The following is a 19,484-nucleotide window of genomic DNA, read 5'->3' as shown; positions in this document are numbered from 1 at the left end:
GCTCTGATTTGTGCACGGCTGTGTCAGCCGTGCTGGTTTTGCATCGTCGGGGCAAATGTCAACACGGGGAAAACAGCAACTAACGGGTTAGTATTATTGTGAAAACAGTTTTGATCTCGTGGAGCTCCTGAGAGGATCCTGGGGACACCCAGAAGTTTGCCAGACGTGTGTAAGACTGCTGAAAATCGTGCAGTTCCGAGTATTGCGGGAAAGAATACAAATGAACTTTTGGTTTGTAAGACCATCCTCAAAACCCCATAGCTATTAAATAGGGTCAGAACAAGCCCACTGATACCTTAAATTAACTTAATACACAGTGGAACCTCCCAAGGTGTTCACTGCGTTTTAAAATTAAGACGTCAGGTAAACCTCAGAAGGTGATGAAGTTCAGGACAACGTCACCAGTCCCCTTAGTTCAGATGGAGGGGTTGGTGCCCGGGAGTTAGGACCGGAGGCGCAGCGCAGTGCACCCAGAAGAGGGCGCTGTGGCGCCGCCTCCCAGCTCCAAGCTGAGGCCGTCCAGCATCTTTCAAAAAGGAGCATCTCACGCTTGAAGTCTGGGGGCTGGAGTGGGAGGCTTCCTTATGGACCTGACCGAGGGATTCTTACTGCACAAGTACAAGAGGCTTGATAAGTCCTCTCAGTGGCTGGAAAAGTCAGTGTTTAATCTTTAGATATACTTAAATGGAAATTAAATTTATACTTGACTGGAGTTTAATTTTTTGTTACTTAAAACATTTTATCAAAGTGGTACCTGCACAGGCCCACATGTCAAACTGTAAGGAAGAGCCGAGGATGGATGCAGAGGTGCCCCCTCGCTACCCCAGGGCCAGGCTGCTTTCCCTAAAATCGTTTCTGTTTTCTGAGCTTCTCAAAGATTTCTTTCCATCTTGGTATTATGCATACACTTGTCTACGTATTTCTTGACGTGTCAGGAGCTTCGTCTTTATTTCTGATTGGGTGCAGTGCAGCCCATATTCCTTTTTATTGGCCGTTTAATTTCACTGGTTTCTGCTGCGTGAATTACTAGCGGAATGCCTGGGGAAAAGGGCACACACATATGCTTTAGGCATTCGGGAGAAAGGAGGGGAGAAAATGCCTAACGACTTGTGATCAAAGATACAGCGTTTCAAGAACTCAACGTGGTAGCAGAGCGCAGATAAGTTTTATTAACTCCCAAGTATATTAAAATTAGTCGGTTACTTAAACATTTTTAAAGGAATTTAAAAAACCCCTTTCCTTTCATATATAATCCTAGCAAAATTTTACCTGACATAAGGACTAGATTTGTGTCTTCTAAGTGAGGGTGGAGGTTACTTGAATTCATTAGCGTCCACTGTAATGGCCATTCCATTTATAACACAATAACCTCATTAAAATGACCTGCCAGGACTTCCCTGGTGGCACAGTGGTTAAGAATCCTCCTGCCAATGCAGGGGACACGGGTTCGAGCCCTGGTAGGGGAAGACCCCACATGCCACGGAGCAACTAAGCCCGTGGGCCACAACTACTGAGCCCGCGTGCAAGAAGAAGCCCGCGCACCACAACGAAGAGTAGCCCGGCTTGCCACAACTAGAGAAAGCCCGCGTGCAGCGACGAAGACCCAACGCAGCCAAAAAAAAAAAAAAAAAAAGACCTGCCAGGCCAAGGTCACCCCTGCAAAGGGCCAGCAATGACCAGTATCAAAGCAACACCTGTGGGCTTCCCTGGTGGCACAGTGGTTGAGAGTCCGCCTGCCAATGCAGGGGACACGGGTTCGTGCCCCGGTCTGGGAGGATCCCACATGCCGCGGAGCGGCTGGGCCCATGGGCCATGGCCTCTGAGCCTGCGCGTCCGGAGCCTGTGCTCTGCAACGGGAGAGGCCACAACAGTGAGAGGCCCGCGTACCGCAAAAAAAAAAAAAAAAAAAAGCAACACCTGTATCTCCAGGCTGGGTCTGCCATAATTCGATATCAGGACCACGCCTCCTGGGCCAGAATTGGGAAGGGGGAGACGATGCTCCTGGAAAACCAGGGAGAAGTGGGGGTGAGGACAGAAAACTGCTGCAGTAAACGTCCTGTCCTAAAATACAGCTTATTATGTGACCATAGAAGGAGGAAATAAACGTTTAAATGTTTTATGAACGCTTTTGGAGCTTTAAAGAAAATGGAGAGTATTTAAAAGAACCAAAGTGTCATGGCTGGAGTTCTGAGGGCAGGGATAGAAATCACGGAATTCTGCCTGGAGAAAGGAAAGCTGCAGTTAAGGGCCAGGTGGGAGGATGGAGAGAAGGGCAGGGCTCACCACTGGGGAGACGGGGAGGCTGGCTGGGGGAAAGGGGCATTTTCAATTTGTCCAGTTTTATTTTGCTAATTAAACATTAAAAAATTATGTAGTAATTTTATATGCACTTGCCATACAAAAACCCGATTAGGCCAGTGACATACCAGTCTCCTTCCAGGGCCAGGACTGGGGTGGCGCCCATGAGGTGCCCAGGGCACCAAACCGAAGTAAGAGCTCATTGTCAAGGTCGTGCCGTGGCAGGGTCAGCCCCCGGAGGGGAGCAACTCCCTAAATTTGGTGCCCTGGGCACCTCGCGTGCCCCGCCCCATCCCAGCCACAGCTTCTCCCAGGCCTCCACCAACTCCCACTCAGGAGAGGAAGCCCCTCCCTTCCCTAACAGCCCAGTGTGCGTCCATGAGGGGGCGTGGCTGTGTGCCAATAAAACTTTATTTACAAAACCAGGGGGCCCGGCAGGATTTGGCTGGAGGGCGGCACTCTGCCGCCTCTGCCCCCAGAGATTTACTAAGCAATTGTAAATCACTCACACAATTGCATTGTATGGATTACACTTTACTGCTAAACTGATTTTTTAAATTTTTAGGTAGAGAGGGGATCGTTGCACAGCACCATGGATGTCCTAAATGCTACCGAATTATGCACTTTAAAATGGTTAATTTTATGTTATATGAATTTTACCGCAATAAAAAATGTATAAGGTAATGCATGCATGTGGTTAAAATTCAAATAGAAGAAAAAGGTATAAAAAAAGCAAGTCTTCCTCTTTTCTTTCTACCTCACGGAGATAATCTTTTTTGGTAATCATTTTTACCAGCTAACATGTTTACTTCTTCTTGTAGTTCCTAGAACTTTAAAAAATATAGTTCTACTTCTTAATTTATCAATTGAAAAATTTTTAAGTTTGGAAATAACTCCAGATTGTATAAAAAGTTGCAAAAATAGCACAAAGCATTCCCTTCAGCCAGGCTCCCCAAATGTCAACATCTTCCGTGACCCGGAAATTAACCCCCACTCAACACTGTTAACCGATCGAATCACTTGATGAAAGTCCTGTTTGTGGACCAGGATCCAATCGGGGGTCACACACTCTGCTCATTTACATACGGAGCCACGAAAGAAAACAGTAGGAACACAAGGAACAGATGAAGGAAATTAGGAAGAGGCTCTTATTAGATGGATGACCCATGTAGCCCTTGACATGGTAAGTGGGTTTGTGTTACTCTAAACAGGATGATGACTTCTCTGGTAAGTTAATTGAGACTTTTCAGAATAAGAACCGGAGTGCTTTCCAGTACGCATTCTTTAATTTTGTCACTTAAAGCAGAGCAGAGATGAACTTTAGATAGATCTTTCAAAGGGGCACTGCTCCCACCTTTGCAGAGAAACTTGCAAAACCACATTCAAAAGCGATGATATTGGGACTTCCCTGGTGGCGCAGTGGTTAAGAATCCGCCTGCCAATGCAAGGGACGCGGGTTCGAGCCCTGGTCCGGGAAGATCCCACATGCCGCGCAGCAACTAAGCCCGTGTGCCACAACTACTGAGCCTGCACTCTAGAGCCTGTGAGCCACAACTACTGAACCCGCGAGCCACGACTACTGAAGCCCACGTGCCTAGAGCCCGTGCTCCGCAACAAGAGAAGCCACTGCAATGAGAAGCCTGTGCCCCGCGATGAAAAGCAGCCCCCGCTCACCGCAACTAAAGAAAGCCCGTGCACAGCAACGAGGACCCAATGTAGCCAAAAATAAATTTTTTTAAAAAAGGGATGATATCATTAGATGTTTGTCAAAACCCATAGAACGTACAACATAGGGTGAACCCTGATGGGTTTTTAGTTAATAATGATAATGGGTCAATATTGGCTTATTGGCTGTAACAGATGCTCTAACAAACTTAGATGTTAATAATAAGGAAAACTGCGTGGGGTACAGGGTGGGGCATTACGGGAATTCTCTGTACAGCTGCTCGATTTTTCTGTAAACCTGAAATTGCTCTAAGAGAAAGTCTATTAGAAGGATAAAAAGTGATGATGAATTATTTATTTATGGCCAACCCACGGGGCTTGCGGGATCTTAGTTCCCCAACCAGGGACTGAAACCATGCCTCCTGCAGCGGAAGCACGAGTCTTAACCACTGGACTGCCAGGGAAGTCCAATGATGAATATTTTAGAGAAAAAGCGGATGTACTATTGGCGAAACTACTTTATCAAATAATGTGCTTTTGCCGGCAAACGTTTTGCTCTTGTGGTTGGACAAAAACTCTGTGCAGGGGGCGAGGAAGCTTCTAGTGAATGCCCAGTAGGCGTGTGAGTTCATAGTCCAGTCAAGATATCCTGGGTCTTCCCTGAAAACACAGGCTCCAGAGAAGAGCTGCTTAGCGGTTGGCGATCCATCGTGAGCTGTGACGCTGCGTGGATGGTGCACCAGCCCCATGGGCCACCAGGAGGGGTCGCCGTGAGACTGGAGGTGCCCGAGTGGGAAGCCAGTCCACACACAGGGAGCCGTGGACGGTCCAGGGTCCCCGCTGGCCTTGACTCAGCACTCAGGACTGAAGCAGGTCCCTTACGGACACATCCACTCGAAGCGGCCGCAAGACCATCTTCCCAGCGAGCTGGATACAGGATAGAAGATTCGTCTCTTCTGTATCCACATGTGCTGGTGGTCAGAGCGAAGATGCTCGCTGGAGTTTCGAAAGCAGGAGCTGCGTTTCTGATGACTCAGCAAAGAAATGCCTATGATTTCAAGTGCCACATCTCAGGGATGTCTGCTGTAGCTTTAACACTGCAGAACTTGAATCTATCATTCCAGGGCCCCAAGTATTGTGACTTTTAAAAAATATATATATTCTTTTTCATATTCTTTTCCATTATGGTTTATTACAGGATATCGAATATAGTTCCCTGTGCTATACAGTAGGTCCTTGTTGTTTATCTATTTTATACATAGTAGTTTGTATCTGCTAATCCCAAACTCCTAATTTACCCCTCCCCTACCCCCTTTCCCCTCTGGTAACTGGAAATTTGTTTTCTATGTCTGTGAGTCTGTTTCTGTTTTGTAAATAAGTTCATTTGTATCATATTTTAGATTCCCCATATAAGCGATATCATATGATATTTGTCTTTCTCTATCTGGCTTACTTCACTTAGTATGATAATCTCTAGGTCTATCCATGTTGCTGCAAATGGCATTATTTCATTATTTTTTATGGTTGAGTAATATTCCATTGTATATACATGTACCACATCTTCTTTATCCATTCATCTGTTGCTGGACATTTAGGTTGCTTCCATGTCTTGGCTACTGTAAACAGTGCTGCAATGAACATAGGGGTGCACAAATCTTTTTGAATTAGAGCTTTGTCTGGATATATGCCCAGGAGTGAGATTGCTGGGTCGTATGGTAGTTCTATTTTTAGTTTTTTGAGGAACCTCCATACTGTTCTCCATGGCGGCTGTGCCAATTTACATTCCCACCAACAGTGTAGGAGGGTTCCCTTTTCTCCACACCCTCTCCAGAATTTATTATTTGTAGACTTTTTTTTAAAACAAATTTATTTCATTTTATTTATTCATTTTTGGCTGTGTTGGGTCTTCATTGCTGCATATGGGCTTTCTCTAGTTGCGGCGAACGGGGGCTACTCTTCATTGTGGTGCGCGGGCTTCTCATTGCGGTGGCTTCTTTTGCTGCAGAGCACGGGCTCTAGGCGCGCGGACTCAGTAGTTGTGGCGCATGGGCTTAGGCGCTCCACGGCATGTGGGAACTTCCCGGACCGGGGATCGAACCCGTGTCCCCTGCATTGGCAGGTGGATTCTTAATCACTGCGCCACCAGGGAAGTCCCTACTTGTAGACTTTTTAGTGATGGCCATTCTGACCCGTGTGAGGCGGTACCTCGTTGTAGTTTTCATTTGCATATTGCGACTTTTAATATTAAGATCTCAGTTTTTTCGAAGAAGACCCAAAGTGTTCCATGGGGCTGGGCTGCTGAGGCTCTGCTGCACACACCCAGACAGGAGGATTTTCCTCACTTGGGGGTGGAAGACATTGATGATGCTTTCTTAGGTGTGTTTGAAAATCACATCAGATGCCACAAAGCTTACAGAAGCTGAACGCAACCAGAGAAAGATGGAACCCATGTGCCGCCATCCTCCAAGGTGAAGCGCTGGCCCTTCCAGCTTCTGTGTAGCTCTTGCTTATGCACCAGTTGTCTGGCCTGCCTCAGCGGGGTCGCCAGGGCAGGCAGCCCCCAACCTCCGTGGGACTGGAGCACCCAGGGCCACCACTGCCTGTGTGCTGGCCCTCTCTGACTTCCTGGAAATGCAGAGTCCAACGGGTCTTCACCAGACCAGGTCCCAGAGCCCTGATGAGACATTGCAATGGTACATCCCCTCACGGACAGGGATGCTGTATTTTTATCATCTTCAAAATTGGATAGACGATTTGTCTTCATCAGCCTCCACTGCGTGGCCCAGGGGGGCCGCCTGCTTGGGCATGGTGGCAGGCGGGCTTTTCCTCATGCAGCCCCGGAGCCCCCAGAGTCTCCCCTTGTTACAACCCAAAGAGCATACCTCTCAGCTTAGCATCTCTGCTCCATGGGGTCAAAAAAAAAAGCACAACAGGAAAAGTTATCAAAAACTTACCATTTGGGCAATTCACTTCTAAGATTTCAATACTGATGAAATTTTAACCAGAAATGAGATTCAAACAAATGTGTCACTGAAAGTCTGAAGTCCCTCACTGGGGCTGTAGGTGCCGATTTGCTCTGGTCTTTGTGCTCTGTTTGCAGGATTAACTTGAAGTCCCTGGAAACACAACTCTGACATAAGAAAACTGATAGACGTGAAATGCCGGATCCAGGAGCCATCGTTATTTCTGTCGCAACCTCAGGGCCAGTCCTGTTCCTGGCTCTTGGTTGGATCTCTGCTGATCCTCGTGAGATGTCCCCACACCAAAAGCAAGTCAAAAAACCACAATAGCGCAGAGGGAGTCTGGAGACAGGTGCTCATCCAAGGTGATAACTCTTGGAGCTTTTGGGGCTGGGGGTGGGCAGGGTGCAAAACATAGCCTGTTCATGGATTGCCAACTGATTTAAAAACTCGATTCTTCTAGTGCAACCCAGACATCAGACTACAGTAACCAGGTGGCCCGGGGTCTGAGCTGCACATTTGTTTCCAGCGAGGCAGTGTGCACTGCAGAGAATATCATGACCTGTGATCTCAGTAGGTCTGTGACCTGCGACCCTAGCTTATTCACTATTATGAGTTGATGCAGTTTGCTGATATGGAGATGTCACATTCGTGAAACTTAATGTAGTCTGTGAGGAAGGCTTCTGATCAACAGCAGCTCTACACTCAGGTCTGCCAGCCAATCCTCTAAGGGTGTGCTGAGGACCCTGGAGGGCCCAAGTGAGGCAAGGGACAGGCTGGTGCCCCTGGGATGGAGTGGCAGGCACCACCCCACAGTCACCGCTCTAGACAGCTAATGACTTCTCTCCACGCCTGTCCTCAGAGCCAGGTCCTGGGGAGCACCCTGGACATAGAAAGGGAGAGAACAGCTAAGCTCAGAGGGCCTCTAATGTCAGGGTGACCCGGAAACACATCAGGACCAAGAGAACAGGGATGAGGCTCGAACATCATCTTCTATTTCAGATTAAGCCCACACAAAAATAGGAAGTTTTTTTTTTGTTTTTTGTTTTTTTTGCGGTACACGGGCCTCTCACTGCTGTGGCCTCTCCCATTGCGGAGCAGAGGCTCCGGACGCGCAGGCTCAGCGGCCATGGCTCACGGGCCCAGCCGCTCTGCGGCATGTGGGATCTTCCCGGACCGGGGCACGAACCCGTGTCCCCTGCATCGGCAGGTGGGCTCTCAACCACTGCACCACCAGGGAAGCCCAGGAAGTTATTTTTAAATTGACAATCAATCAATAAAATCCATCACATTCGTAGTCTAAAGAAGAAAAAACACGTGATCATATCAATAAGAAAAAAGCATTTGGCAAAACTCAACATCCAATTATGATAAAGACTCTCAGAAAACTAGGAATAGAAGGAAACTTCCTCAACCTGAAAAAAGGCATTTGTGAAAAACATACAGGTAACATTACACTTAGGGGTGAAAGACTGAAGCTTTTCCCCTAAGACTGAGAACAAGGCAAGGATGCCCACTCTCACCACTCTTACACAGCATCGTACTGGACGTTCTAGTCAGTGCAATAAGGCGAGAAAAAGAAATAAAAGTCACCCACACTGGAAAAGAACTAAAACTGTTCCTATTTGCAGACCACAAAAAACTCTTAGAACTAAAGATTGAGTTCAGCATGGTCACAGGAAGCAAGGTCAAGAACGAGAAATCAACCATACTTTTGTACACTAGCAATGAACAGTTGAAAACTGAAATTTCAAATCAGTACCATTTAAAATAGCTCCAGGGGACTTCCCTGGTGGTCCAGTGGTAAAGAATCCGCCTTCCAATGCAGGGGACGCGGGTTCGATCCCTTGTCAGGGAACTAAGATCCCACACGCCGCAGGGCAACTAAGCCCGTGCGCCACAACTACTGAGCTCGCGCGCCTCAACTAGAGTCTGCATGCCGCAAACTATAGAGCCCACGCGCCCTGGAGCCTGCGCGCCACAACTAGAGAGAGAACACCTGCACACCACAAGAAGCCCGCGCGCCGCAACACAGAGCCCCCATGCTGCAGCTACGACCCAACATAGCCAAAAAAAAAAAAGCTCCAAAACCAAAAAATACTTAGGCATAAATATAACAAAATAAGTGCAGGATCTGCATGCTAAAAATGACCAAATGCTGATGAAAGAAATCAAAGAAGAGCTAAGTAAATGGAGAAAACACACCACGTTCATGGATTGGAAGACCCAACATAGTAAAGTAAAGTAAAGCTTTAATGCTGTTTGATCAAAATCTCACTAGGAATTTTTTTTGGAAATAAAGATAAACTGATCTAAAATCTATATAGAAAATTCTAAATTTATATAAATAGCCAATATAATACTGAAGAATAAAGTGAGAGGAGCCAGTCTACCCATTTCTGGGGCTACTCTTCACTGTGGTGTGCGGGCTTCTTATTGCAGTGGCTTCTCGTTGCGGAGCACGGGCTCTAGGCGTGCGGGCTTCAGTAGCTGTGGCATACGGGCTCAGAAGTTGTGGCTCACGGGCTCTAGAGCACGGGCTCAGTAGTTGTGGCACACGGGGTTAGCTGCTCCACAGCATGTGGGATCTTCCCGGACCAGTGATCGAACCTGTGTGCCCTGCATTGGCAGGCACTCTTCATCACTGCACCACTGGGGAAGTCCCAGGCCAACTGATTTCTGACAAATGTGGAAAAGCAATCCGATAAAGGATAGTGTTTTAACAAATGATGCTGGAACATCTGGTTGTTTCATATGCATAAAAATGAGCCTCGACATAAACTTTACGTCTTATACAAAAGTTAGCTCAGAATGAAGCGGAGCTAAATGTAAAATGTAAAACTATAAAACTTCTCAAAGAAAACAGAGGAGAAAATGTTCACGACCTCGGGACAGGCGAAGAGTTCTCAGGCATGACATCAAAAGCACGATCTTTCCAAAAAAGAAAAACTGTTAAATTGGATTGGATCAAAATTATCGGGAAAGTTTTTTTTTTCTCTGCAAAAGACACTTTAAAAAAAAATTTTTTTTTTTTTTAAATTTTGGCCGCAGAGCACAGCATGTGGGATCTTAGTTCCCCAACCAGGGGCTGAACCTGGGCTCCCTGCAGTAGAAGCGTGGAGTCTTAACCACTGGATCACCAGGGAAGTCCCCAAAAGACACTCTTAAGAGAATGAAAAAACACTTTAAAGACTGGGAGAGAATATTTGCAAATCACATATCCGGCAGGGGACTTGTATCCAGAATATACAAACAATTCTCAAAATTAACAGTAAGAAAACCAACAACACAGTTAAAAAAATAAACAAACTTCAACTGACCTATCACCAAAGAACATACATGAAAGGCAAAGGCCCTGACCAGGTGCTGGCCATCGTTAGCGATTACGAAAATGCATAATGACAACCACAGTAAGATAACACTACACACCGATGAGAATGGCTAAAAAGAAAGATGCTGACAACACCCGACAACAAAAAATGCTGGTGACGAGGTGGGACGAGAGGAACTCACACCTGGCTGGGGGAGCTCGAAATGGTACCTCCCCCCCGGGGAAAACACGGGCGGTTTCGGATAAAGTTAAACATACACTTACTGTAGGAGCCAGCAATCCCATTCGTAGGTATTGACTGACCCCAAAGAAAGGAAAACATGTGTCTATACATGAGAGTCCTTCTAGCTGTTTTATTCACAATCACGAAAAACTGGAAACAGCCCAAATGGCACCGCGGCTGGTGAATGGAGGAACGAGCCGTTAGGGTCACGGAACATGACTCAGCAACAAGAAGGAACCACTGACTCACAGGACAGCTGGACGGGATCTCCAGGCTCCACACTGGGTGAAAGGAGCCAGTCACAAAAGGAGTCTCCTGGATGATTCCCTTTATACGGCATCCCCACAGAGACAAAAGTACAGTGACGGAGAGCAGACCCACGGGTGCCAGGGGTTGAGGGTGAGAGGAGGTCGTGGCTACCAAGAAACACCCGAGGGAGTTTTGGGGGTTATGCAACCATTCTGTGTATTGATGTGGGGACAGATACCCGAGTCTGTACGTGAGTCAAAACTCATGGGTCTGTGCAGCCCACACCGTCCACTTTACTCTGTGCTAATTTAAAAAATAAGAGTAAATATGGGAAATAGAGTTTTCAAAGCAGATACATCTTTAAAGCAGGTAAGCCACCGTTTTGGACAGAGGTGTGGGGTACCAGTCCAGTGTTGATCTCCGCCTGGGAGAGGCTGACGACGATGAGGACGGTCATGGTGGACCACCAGCGGCAGCAGCATCTCCCAGCACTGAGCTGCCTCCTCATCTGCAACGCTCCCAGCACTGGCTACAGCCATCTACCCTCTGTCTTTACCAAGGGAGGACCCGAGGTTCAAAGACGGGGGCGCTTGTCATAGGCTAGTGGGGTTCCGACACCCGTGCTCCCGGCTGCCTTCTACTCACCGTCCCTGCTGCTGCCGGGAGTCTATTCAGGGCCTAACCTGCTGCCCCCGAGAGCCTGGGACGTACATACCGTAGCGGGTGATGAGCGGGATGTGTGCGCCAGGGAGTGCCGGGTGCCGTCCATGCCCCCGTGGATGAGGTAGGCTCCCGTGCCGGAGACGATGGGGCTGCCCCCGACATCCATGGTGATGCCCACCATGCTGTGGGCGGGGACTGCCGTCGGGGAGGAGCCTGCCACGGTCACCTGGGCACCGCCCGGGGCCTCGAAGTACGACGCGGAGCTGCTGGGGGCGTACATCTGGGGTTCGGGGTTGTAGGCATACGCCGTCCGCCTGGCGGGAGAGAGAAGGCTTCACGTAAACGCCGGAAACCACGGCGCCGAGCACGTGGCTAAGTCAGACCCGGCTGTCAATACAGCGAGTTCACAGCCATGGTCTCCGAAAGCATTCGGGATCCCAGCTGATCCCTCAGCAACTGGTCATTTACAAACCGCACGTGCAAATTGCACTCGACGGGGGCGGGGCTTGGTGGGTGGGGCGGGGCTTGGTGGGTGGAGCGGGGCTGGACCCGACCCTGGTTACTGGAGGTCTACCCCTGGGATAAGACCACGTAGAGCTGTACACACACACACACTCGTGTGCACACATGCGCCTAAAGGCTGTGAAGCTGAATATGGCCCGATGTGGTGCCCTGGTTTTGATACCATCCTGCAGTCATAGAAGATGTCACCACCGGGGGTGCGGAGGCTGGGTGAAAGGTACAAGGGACTCTGGGCTAATTTTGCAACTTCCTGGGAGTCTCTAGTTCTTTCAAACCAGAAAGTTTTTTTTTAAAAAATGTAATTGCATAATAAAAAGAATGTCTAAGGGATTCCAAGAATTTGTCTGAAATCCTTTAACATCTGGATCAGATCATTAACCATGTCGGTTGATGTACATCCGGCCGCAGTGAAAGCCGGTCAGCAGGGGATTTTCCTCAGGGGTGACTGAGGGAAGGCCCCTCTGGGGGACAGGGCAGCCTCTCCGGCCCCCGGGGGACGTCCTGTCTGACCGCAGTGCAGTCGAGCCAGGATGCTGCTGCGGAGGGTCCCCCAGAGCCTGCTGGGGGCTCACAGGCTTCACACGCGCTCCTCTGGGTCAGTGTGCGTCATGCCTTCAGTGTTGTGCTGCGGGAGCCCACGACTGCAGCAATCACATCTCTTTAACCACAACCAAACCCTCCCGCGCCCTCAGGACGGGAGTCGTGGAAACCAGAGGCAGAAACAAGCAAAAGGACGCGCGTCCCGAGCACAGTGAGCTTCTGGGAAACGCATCATTTTCTGCCCCAAGCACCACGGAGTTTGAAGGCAGAAAACCCTAGACGTCCTTGACAAATGGAAGATCAAGTTTTACCAACATCAGAAAAAGCCAGAGGTTAACAGAGGCCAGGATGAAAAAGCAGAGATGGACACGGTTTCTGGATTGCAAAGGATATCTTCAGACTTAGAAGGTGGATTGTTTTTTTGGGTTTGTTTTTAAAGACTGCCTTTTCTAGAAGTGAAAGTATAACAGTCTGTGATTTCTGAAATCTCCACCAGGCTGTGATGTCCTTATGCCATTGTAATAGTTGGGACACGTCACCCGAAGGGTAAGGGAAAGGATTCTGTGTAAACACATCCTCAGGGGAGCCCAGTGGGCGTCGTGACAGAAGGTTGGGATGTGGCCTACAGTCGGTTCCCTGTGAGGCCCCTTTCGGGGGAGGGGGAGGACACCACGTACAAGGCTCCGTTGGTGTAGACGGCTTCCCCCCCTTCCACGTACTGCACCTGGGGGGGATACACGTGCTGCACGGGCTGGACCTGAAACAACAGCAGATACTTGGTGTTACACGGAGTCTTCCTTGCTCAGGACTTCCAGATTATTCAGGCAGAAGTATCTCCTATTGCCTTTTGTGAACACTTAGCACCACATCACAGTTGTCCTGCCCCCAGCTGGCACTTCTAAAAAAACCAGGGGAGACGGTCACGTCAAGGCCACGTATTCCGGATGAGCCCAAACGGAAATGGAACCGCAGCGGGTCTGGGCCCCTATTCTGTGCGGGGAGGAGCCCAGCTCAGAGCAAAGGTGCAGAGCAGGGCTGGGGGGATGCCTGCGGTCTGCTGGCCACTGGGCAGAGGGGCCAGTCTTGCTGGACAGCAGACGCCAGAGACGTGGACGGAATGCGGACCTCGGAGCGCCCGATGCCCCCACGGCCCCTTGGCAGGGGAGGGGGCTCAAGCTGCTCGTACGCTCCACCGCCCCCTGCCACTCTTTTCGGTGGCCCTGGAGGCCGTCCCCAGCAACGGGTCGGGGTCCTGGGAGCCACGCTGGAAGAGACTCTGAAGGTCTGAGCAGAATTAGCAGGAGCGCTGTACCTGGAGTGGGGCGGGGGGGTGGAGGGAGGACGCCGGTGGGAAGACCCCTCCCTCGTTGGTCAGTTCACAGCCTCAGCTGATGACCCCCAAGGGACTCGGGCCCTGCTGGTGGAGGCCCAGAGCTCTGTGTGCAGAACTTCGGGACCCCACCGCAGAGGGAGGCTTAGCGGGTCCCTGATTCAACCTTGTTTGGGGGTGAGAAAATCGAGGGCCAGTCTCATCGTGCCCTCTCTGTAGGCCTTCTCATGCAGCGGCAGGACAGGGCCGATTCCCACCTCTGAGGACAGCCCAACCCGGGGGACATATGCACACACACAACCCCCTTTGTCTTAGCGGACTGGGTAAGATGCAGAGGTCAGCCCCCAAGTCTGGGTGGCCCAGGAGAAATAGCAGGCACAGGCCCAACCCCACAGAGGAGGGCAAGCTTCCGGAATCACAGGAGTCGTGGTCGCCCCTCCCTCAAGGAGCTAAAGCAGGGCCGCTGGTTCCCTGCTAGCCCCCCACCCCCACCCCCATGCCTTCGCTTCTCCCCTAGGACCCCGAAAATCACACAGCACCAGGCAAACATCTCTAAACACCCTACTACTCTGGGCAGGAGCCCCTCGAAGGGAGAGGTGTGTCCTCTGGGGTCTCGCCATCTCCATATGCTCCTGGTTCCTTTCAGGCAGGAGCCTGAACGAATTTTAATTCAGCATCTTACAGAGCAGGAGTCGGCAAATTCTGGCCCTCGGGTCAAATCCGGCCCGCACGTTCTTATAAATAAAGCTTTATTGGCACACAGCCACACCATTCCTTTGTGACTTTCGCGAGTGTTGCATGGTTGTGCCAGAGACCATCTGGCCTGCAAAGCCAAAAAAGAAAAATGTACGGCTAGGCCTTTCCCAGAAGAGGTCTGCCAACCCCTGCTCAGATCACACCGCCTGTCTGAGCTGATGATCTGGGCTGCGATTTGGCTGGTGAGCCCACACATTCAAGCTTTCTCCTCAAATCATTTAATTTCACAAGAAGTGCCCGTCTGAGGGTCCAGCACTTGCCTGCAGATGAGTTTGCCTCCCCAGGGGGCTCGGTGCTCCTCCAATCCAGAAACCTCCTCTATCTGCCTGTGTGTCTACCGCTGCACCCCATGCTCTATCTAGGGGCTCGCCTGTGCCCCAAAGGCTGAATATCTGAATGAATGAAAGATCATAAGTTTTCTTCGCTTGATGCAACCTATCTGCAGCAAAAGATTTTTTTTTTTTAACACAGCTTCCAAAAGAACTTTCTGGTAAGGAACTGAACACATCAAACGAAAAGGAACAGCGACAACAGAAAAGCATGCATCATCGTTCAGACAGGGCTCCAAGGTGCTACGTGCCAACCTCGCCCCGAGTCACCTGTGCTGTGGTTACCTGCTGCGGCACCTGCTGCACTCTGGGGAGGGAGATGGGCTGCATCTGAGCCCCCTTGGGAGCCGAGCCTGCTGCCTGGGCCAACACCCTCTAAAAGGGAAGGAAAGAGGACATTTAGGCTTGTCAGAGGTTAGTCCTGGAAACAAACACAGGTCACAGCTCAACTGCGCCCACTGTCGCTTTATGGAAACATAGCGGGACGGGTAGGAAAGGAGAGGTGGGCGCGCACACACACGGCTCAGGCTGACTGAGGCGGGCACAGTGGGGACTCGAGCACACGTGCACACACACGCACACGCACACACACACCCAGCAGCTTTGCCTCCTTGGGGTCGATAGTCATCAAGGTGACATGGGCTGAGAGCTGGATGCCGAGGCTGGTCGTCCACACCACCTCCTCCGCCGGACGAGCTGGGTCACACCCCATCGTTTCTCAGTAGCCCCTGGACCTGTCCCCATTTTACACACGAGGGAAAAGGAAGCCTAGAATGGTCAAGGCCAGGTCTATGTCCTGCGGCCTCAGCGTCAGAAGTTCTACAACCCAGACTCAGTCCAGGCCCCTCCTGGACTCCAAGACTGCTCTCTGGGCCCCTGAGCCATCTTCCCAGTGTGGCTTTGTCACTTGGCCTGGAGGACTGGTTGGACAAAGCTAGGAAAACATGAAGGATCAAAACGTACCCTCAAGGTGAGGGAGGAAATAGAGCGCTTTGTTTCTGTAAAGGCTGGGCTTTGGAAGTCATCAACTGTGAGTCTATGGTCGTCCCACTTGGACCCTAAGTATCACCAGCTGTGGTGATTCTGCGGGGCTTGGCTTTATAAAACACCACTGTTCTAATAAGAATTCAATACACTCGGCCCTCCAGAGGCAAAGAGAACACAGATGGTACAGAAATCAATAGGGTGGACGGATAAACCCACATGGGAACATCACTCAGCCAGAAAAAGGAGAGAAGCAATGACACTCGCTACAATGTGAATGGACCTTGCGAACATAACGCTCAGTGAGAGAAGCCAGACACAAAAGGCCATGCAGTGTGTGATTCCATTTACACGAAGCGTCCAGAACAGGCAACTCCACGGGGACAGAGAGTGCATTCGTGGTTGCCAGGGGCTGGGGGAGAGGGATGGAGGGTGACTGCTCATGGGGACGGGGTTTCTTCTCTGGGGGATGAAAATGTTCTGGAACTAGACAGAGGTGGAGGTCGCAAAACACTGTGAATGTCTTAAATGCCACTGAATTGTTCACCTTAAAATGGTGAATTTTGGGCCATGTGAATTTCGCCTCAAATAAATAAGAATATTAAGGATATACACGCACACACTCCAAAGCTGAGCTGTCCAATACGGAAGCTAGTAGCTGTGTAGCTCTGTGGACGCTGAAATTTACTTCCATTTAAATGAATTGCAGAATTCAGTTCCTCAGCGGCACTGGCTACATTGCCAGTGCTCGGAGCCTGGAGGGGCTGGTGGGGCTGGTGGCAGAACACGCCCACTGTGGTGGGAAGTCCTGGTGGATGGCCAGGGCTGAGAGTGGAAGCAGGAAGAGTGCATAATGGGGACAGTGGGAGCAAGAACGCCCCTTACTGGGGATGAACTGGGTGCTCACTGTTTAGGGAGTGCAGTGCAGACTGCAGGCGAGAGAGGTGCCCGACGGGGGCGGGGACACAACCATCGAGGCAGGGGTGCGGGACTGGATCCATCTCCATCAGGGACTGGAGCCCTGGAGCCTGGGATGTACACGGTGGCCATGGCAGGTCCCTGGGACCAGTCAGCCTGCAGCCGCTACAGTGAAGGCAGCCGTCACCCAGGCCCAGGGGCGCCTGAGACGGGGGTTTGGTGAGAGGGTGGAGGGCTCCATGGGGTGGAGGGCTCACGCATCAGGCTCAGTGGGCAAGGAAACAATCAATTAGACCACACTGCAAGTGATCACGCCCTCTTGGCACCCATGCTGGGGCCGCCACACTTCCAAGAAATAAATGCTAAACATGTCCAACTACACATTCTAAACTGAATAAACGGCTTTGATGTTTGCCTTTTGGCTTTTGCTGAATTACGTTTTTTGGGGTTTTTTGTGTTTGTTTGTTTGTTTGCCATAATCAATTCTTTCTGTCGTGCTCCTAACTTTTAGATTTGTAAATCATAGATGGTCACGTGGCCACAGTGGACCTCTGCACATGTCTATGATTTTGGTCTGTTCTGTTACCTTCGGTTTCTGGTAGATTTACGTCACTAATTTTATGTTTATGTCTACTTAATGGTGTATTTCAATCCACTATAGAAATCTAGAAGTTGGGAGAGCCTTAATGTGAAAATTCTCTCTCTGCAAATTTTAAAGAATATACCGATTCTAATACTAGATTCAATTACTGAACCAAATCCTAAGAATTCTCACTTCCCTTTTGCCTTATGGATAGAAAGGCTTTCTGTGTAGAAGGGTCATTTCCAATGTACAAGAAAACTACCACTAGCAGATAAGAATGGACTAAATCAAAGTCGGGGAAGGGCTTTCTTTGTGAGTTTGGATCATCGATTCCTTGGTGGGACCATTTTACAACAAACAGTGAAAAAGTCTAATAACATGGGGTGAGGAAGGAAAATGAGGGTGCGTTGCAACAGCAGCAGCCATGGAGCTGAGAAGTCAATTCAGAAAAACAGAGATTCCTCGCTCTGCTGATTCAAGTGTTTTTCAAAACCAAGGTGGACGCATCCCCACCCTGGCTGCGCTGGTTGTCCCGGAGCGGCCTGAGCGGCAGGCGGCTGGTCCCTTACCTGTGGCGAGGCTGGCACAGGCTGGGCCACAGGCGCCTGGGCTGCTGACGAGGGACACAGAGCCACGGAAGCCGGCGAATCCGATCCACCCTCTGAATTCTGCATGCTCAGTTCTAAAGAGAGGCGGAGAGAGAGTGAGTGGGGCAGGGCTGTCTTCACGAAGCCCAAAGAGGCAACATACACGATAGGCGAGCGGTAATGACCTGCAGTCTTCCAAGTCCAACTGCGGGGATCCTGGCCAGACTAGGTAAGGAAGGGGAAGCGGGGAAGAGGTTGCACAACTGTTCCATAAGAAGAGAGAAGGGAGGGGGCAGGGGATGTTTGTCCAAATATAAACCCGAAAAAATAGCTCTGCAGGAATTCCTGAATGCAGGGGACGACAGCTCCCCCTTTCCGATCTGATCGGGCTCATACGACTTCTTTACTCATTTACCGACAAAACCAAAAGCTCCTGGGGGATGCTGGCCATCTGCGGAGCTACTGCACCCCAAACTATAAGCGCATCCTCCTAGGGCAGGGTCTCCCCCTCGGCACTGCTGCCACTGGGCAGGTCATTCACGTTCTGCGGGACCATCCTGGGCCCTGTGTGGGGCGGAGCGGCATCCCGGGCCCCACCCACTTGATGCCAGGAGCACGCCCAGTCGCGACCACCACAGATGTCGCCAGACATTGCCCAGTGTCCCTGGGGGGGCGGGATGGGGGATGGATTCAACGCTGGTTAAGAATCACTGGTTTAGGGAGAAAAAAGGTGACAGCAGAGAAAGAAATGGCTCATCCCTTGGGGCTGGAGAAAATCCTCAGGCATTTCAGCAATAAGAGAAAGTGCCTTCTGCTCCTTTGCCCATGAGAAGGCAGACGAGTACGTTTCTCTGCAGCCAGGTGTAGATATCTTTCAAGAAGGTAATTTAAAAATTCTCCACCAAGGTTCATTTAATCTCAGCACGCAGTGGCAGACGATAGCCACTCCAGGAAAGCGCTGAAAGTCAAACCCTGTTCACTTTTTAATAAACACTGGCTACCTTAAGTCTTTGGAGAAGCAGTTCAATCCGCAAACTGCATAGAGGTGGTTTTGTGGTCACACACACCTGTCCCCATCCCTGTCCCGTCCTGGCTGCGGCTCTGAGCACATCCCCCCAGGAGTGAAGTCTCCCAGCTCCTGACCCCCAGGGAGGCCTGGACAGCATGGCACATACCACGGTGCCCAGGACCTACGGCCAGAGCTTTGATATATGTTTCTCTACAGCCCCAAGAGTCCCCACCTCCAATAATGGGTGGAGAATTTTTTTAAAATCCTTTTTAAAAGAATATAAACTGATAATAGATGAAAATAATTTGCCTAAGGGAAGCAGAAAGATGTGTGTGTGTGTTTGATCTGAGAGTGTTGCCTCAATCCCATCTTTACAGACTCTCCCAGGACTCCCCCATCCCCCTCCCAAATGCCTTTGGTGCCACAAGAACTACTGGATGGACCGTGGCGGTGCCTGTGGCATTTTTCTCTTTCCCGTGACCTTGCCTTGGTTCTCACCACCAGATGTCCCCAGAGCCATGCGGTGACAGGTGCCTC

At 50.2% G+C, this 19,484-nt stretch overlaps 1 protein-coding gene across 10 annotated transcripts in view; it reads right to left on the bottom strand.

Annotated features, from left to right (window-relative positions):
* Positions 1–19,484, bottom strand: part of RFX2 (regulatory factor X2) — a 94,203-nt gene that overhangs the window by 28,523 nt on the left and 46,196 nt on the right. For all 10 annotated transcript variants that reach the window (XM_060145431.1, XM_060145430.1, XM_060145432.1 and 7 more), the window contains exons 2-5: positions 17,921–18,033; positions 15,152–15,241; positions 13,129–13,208; positions 11,442–11,703 (exon numbers count right to left, since the gene is read on the bottom strand). In XM_060145431.1, coding sequence (XP_060001414.1) covers positions 11,442–11,703; positions 13,129–13,208; positions 15,152–15,241; positions 17,921–18,025 — 537 coding nt within the window. In that variant the 5' untranslated portion in view covers positions 18,026–18,033. The remainder of the gene's footprint in view (positions 1–11,441; positions 11,704–13,128; positions 13,209–15,151; positions 15,242–17,920; positions 18,034–19,484) is intronic.

The sequence above is a fragment of the Lagenorhynchus albirostris genome, chromosome 3 (genome assembly GCF_949774975.1).
Source record: "Lagenorhynchus albirostris chromosome 3, mLagAlb1.1, whole genome shotgun sequence".
Taxonomy (NCBI): Eukaryota; Metazoa; Chordata; class Mammalia; order Artiodactyla; family Delphinidae; genus Lagenorhynchus; species Lagenorhynchus albirostris.
This window is presented reverse-complemented; position numbering and strand designations above follow the sequence as displayed.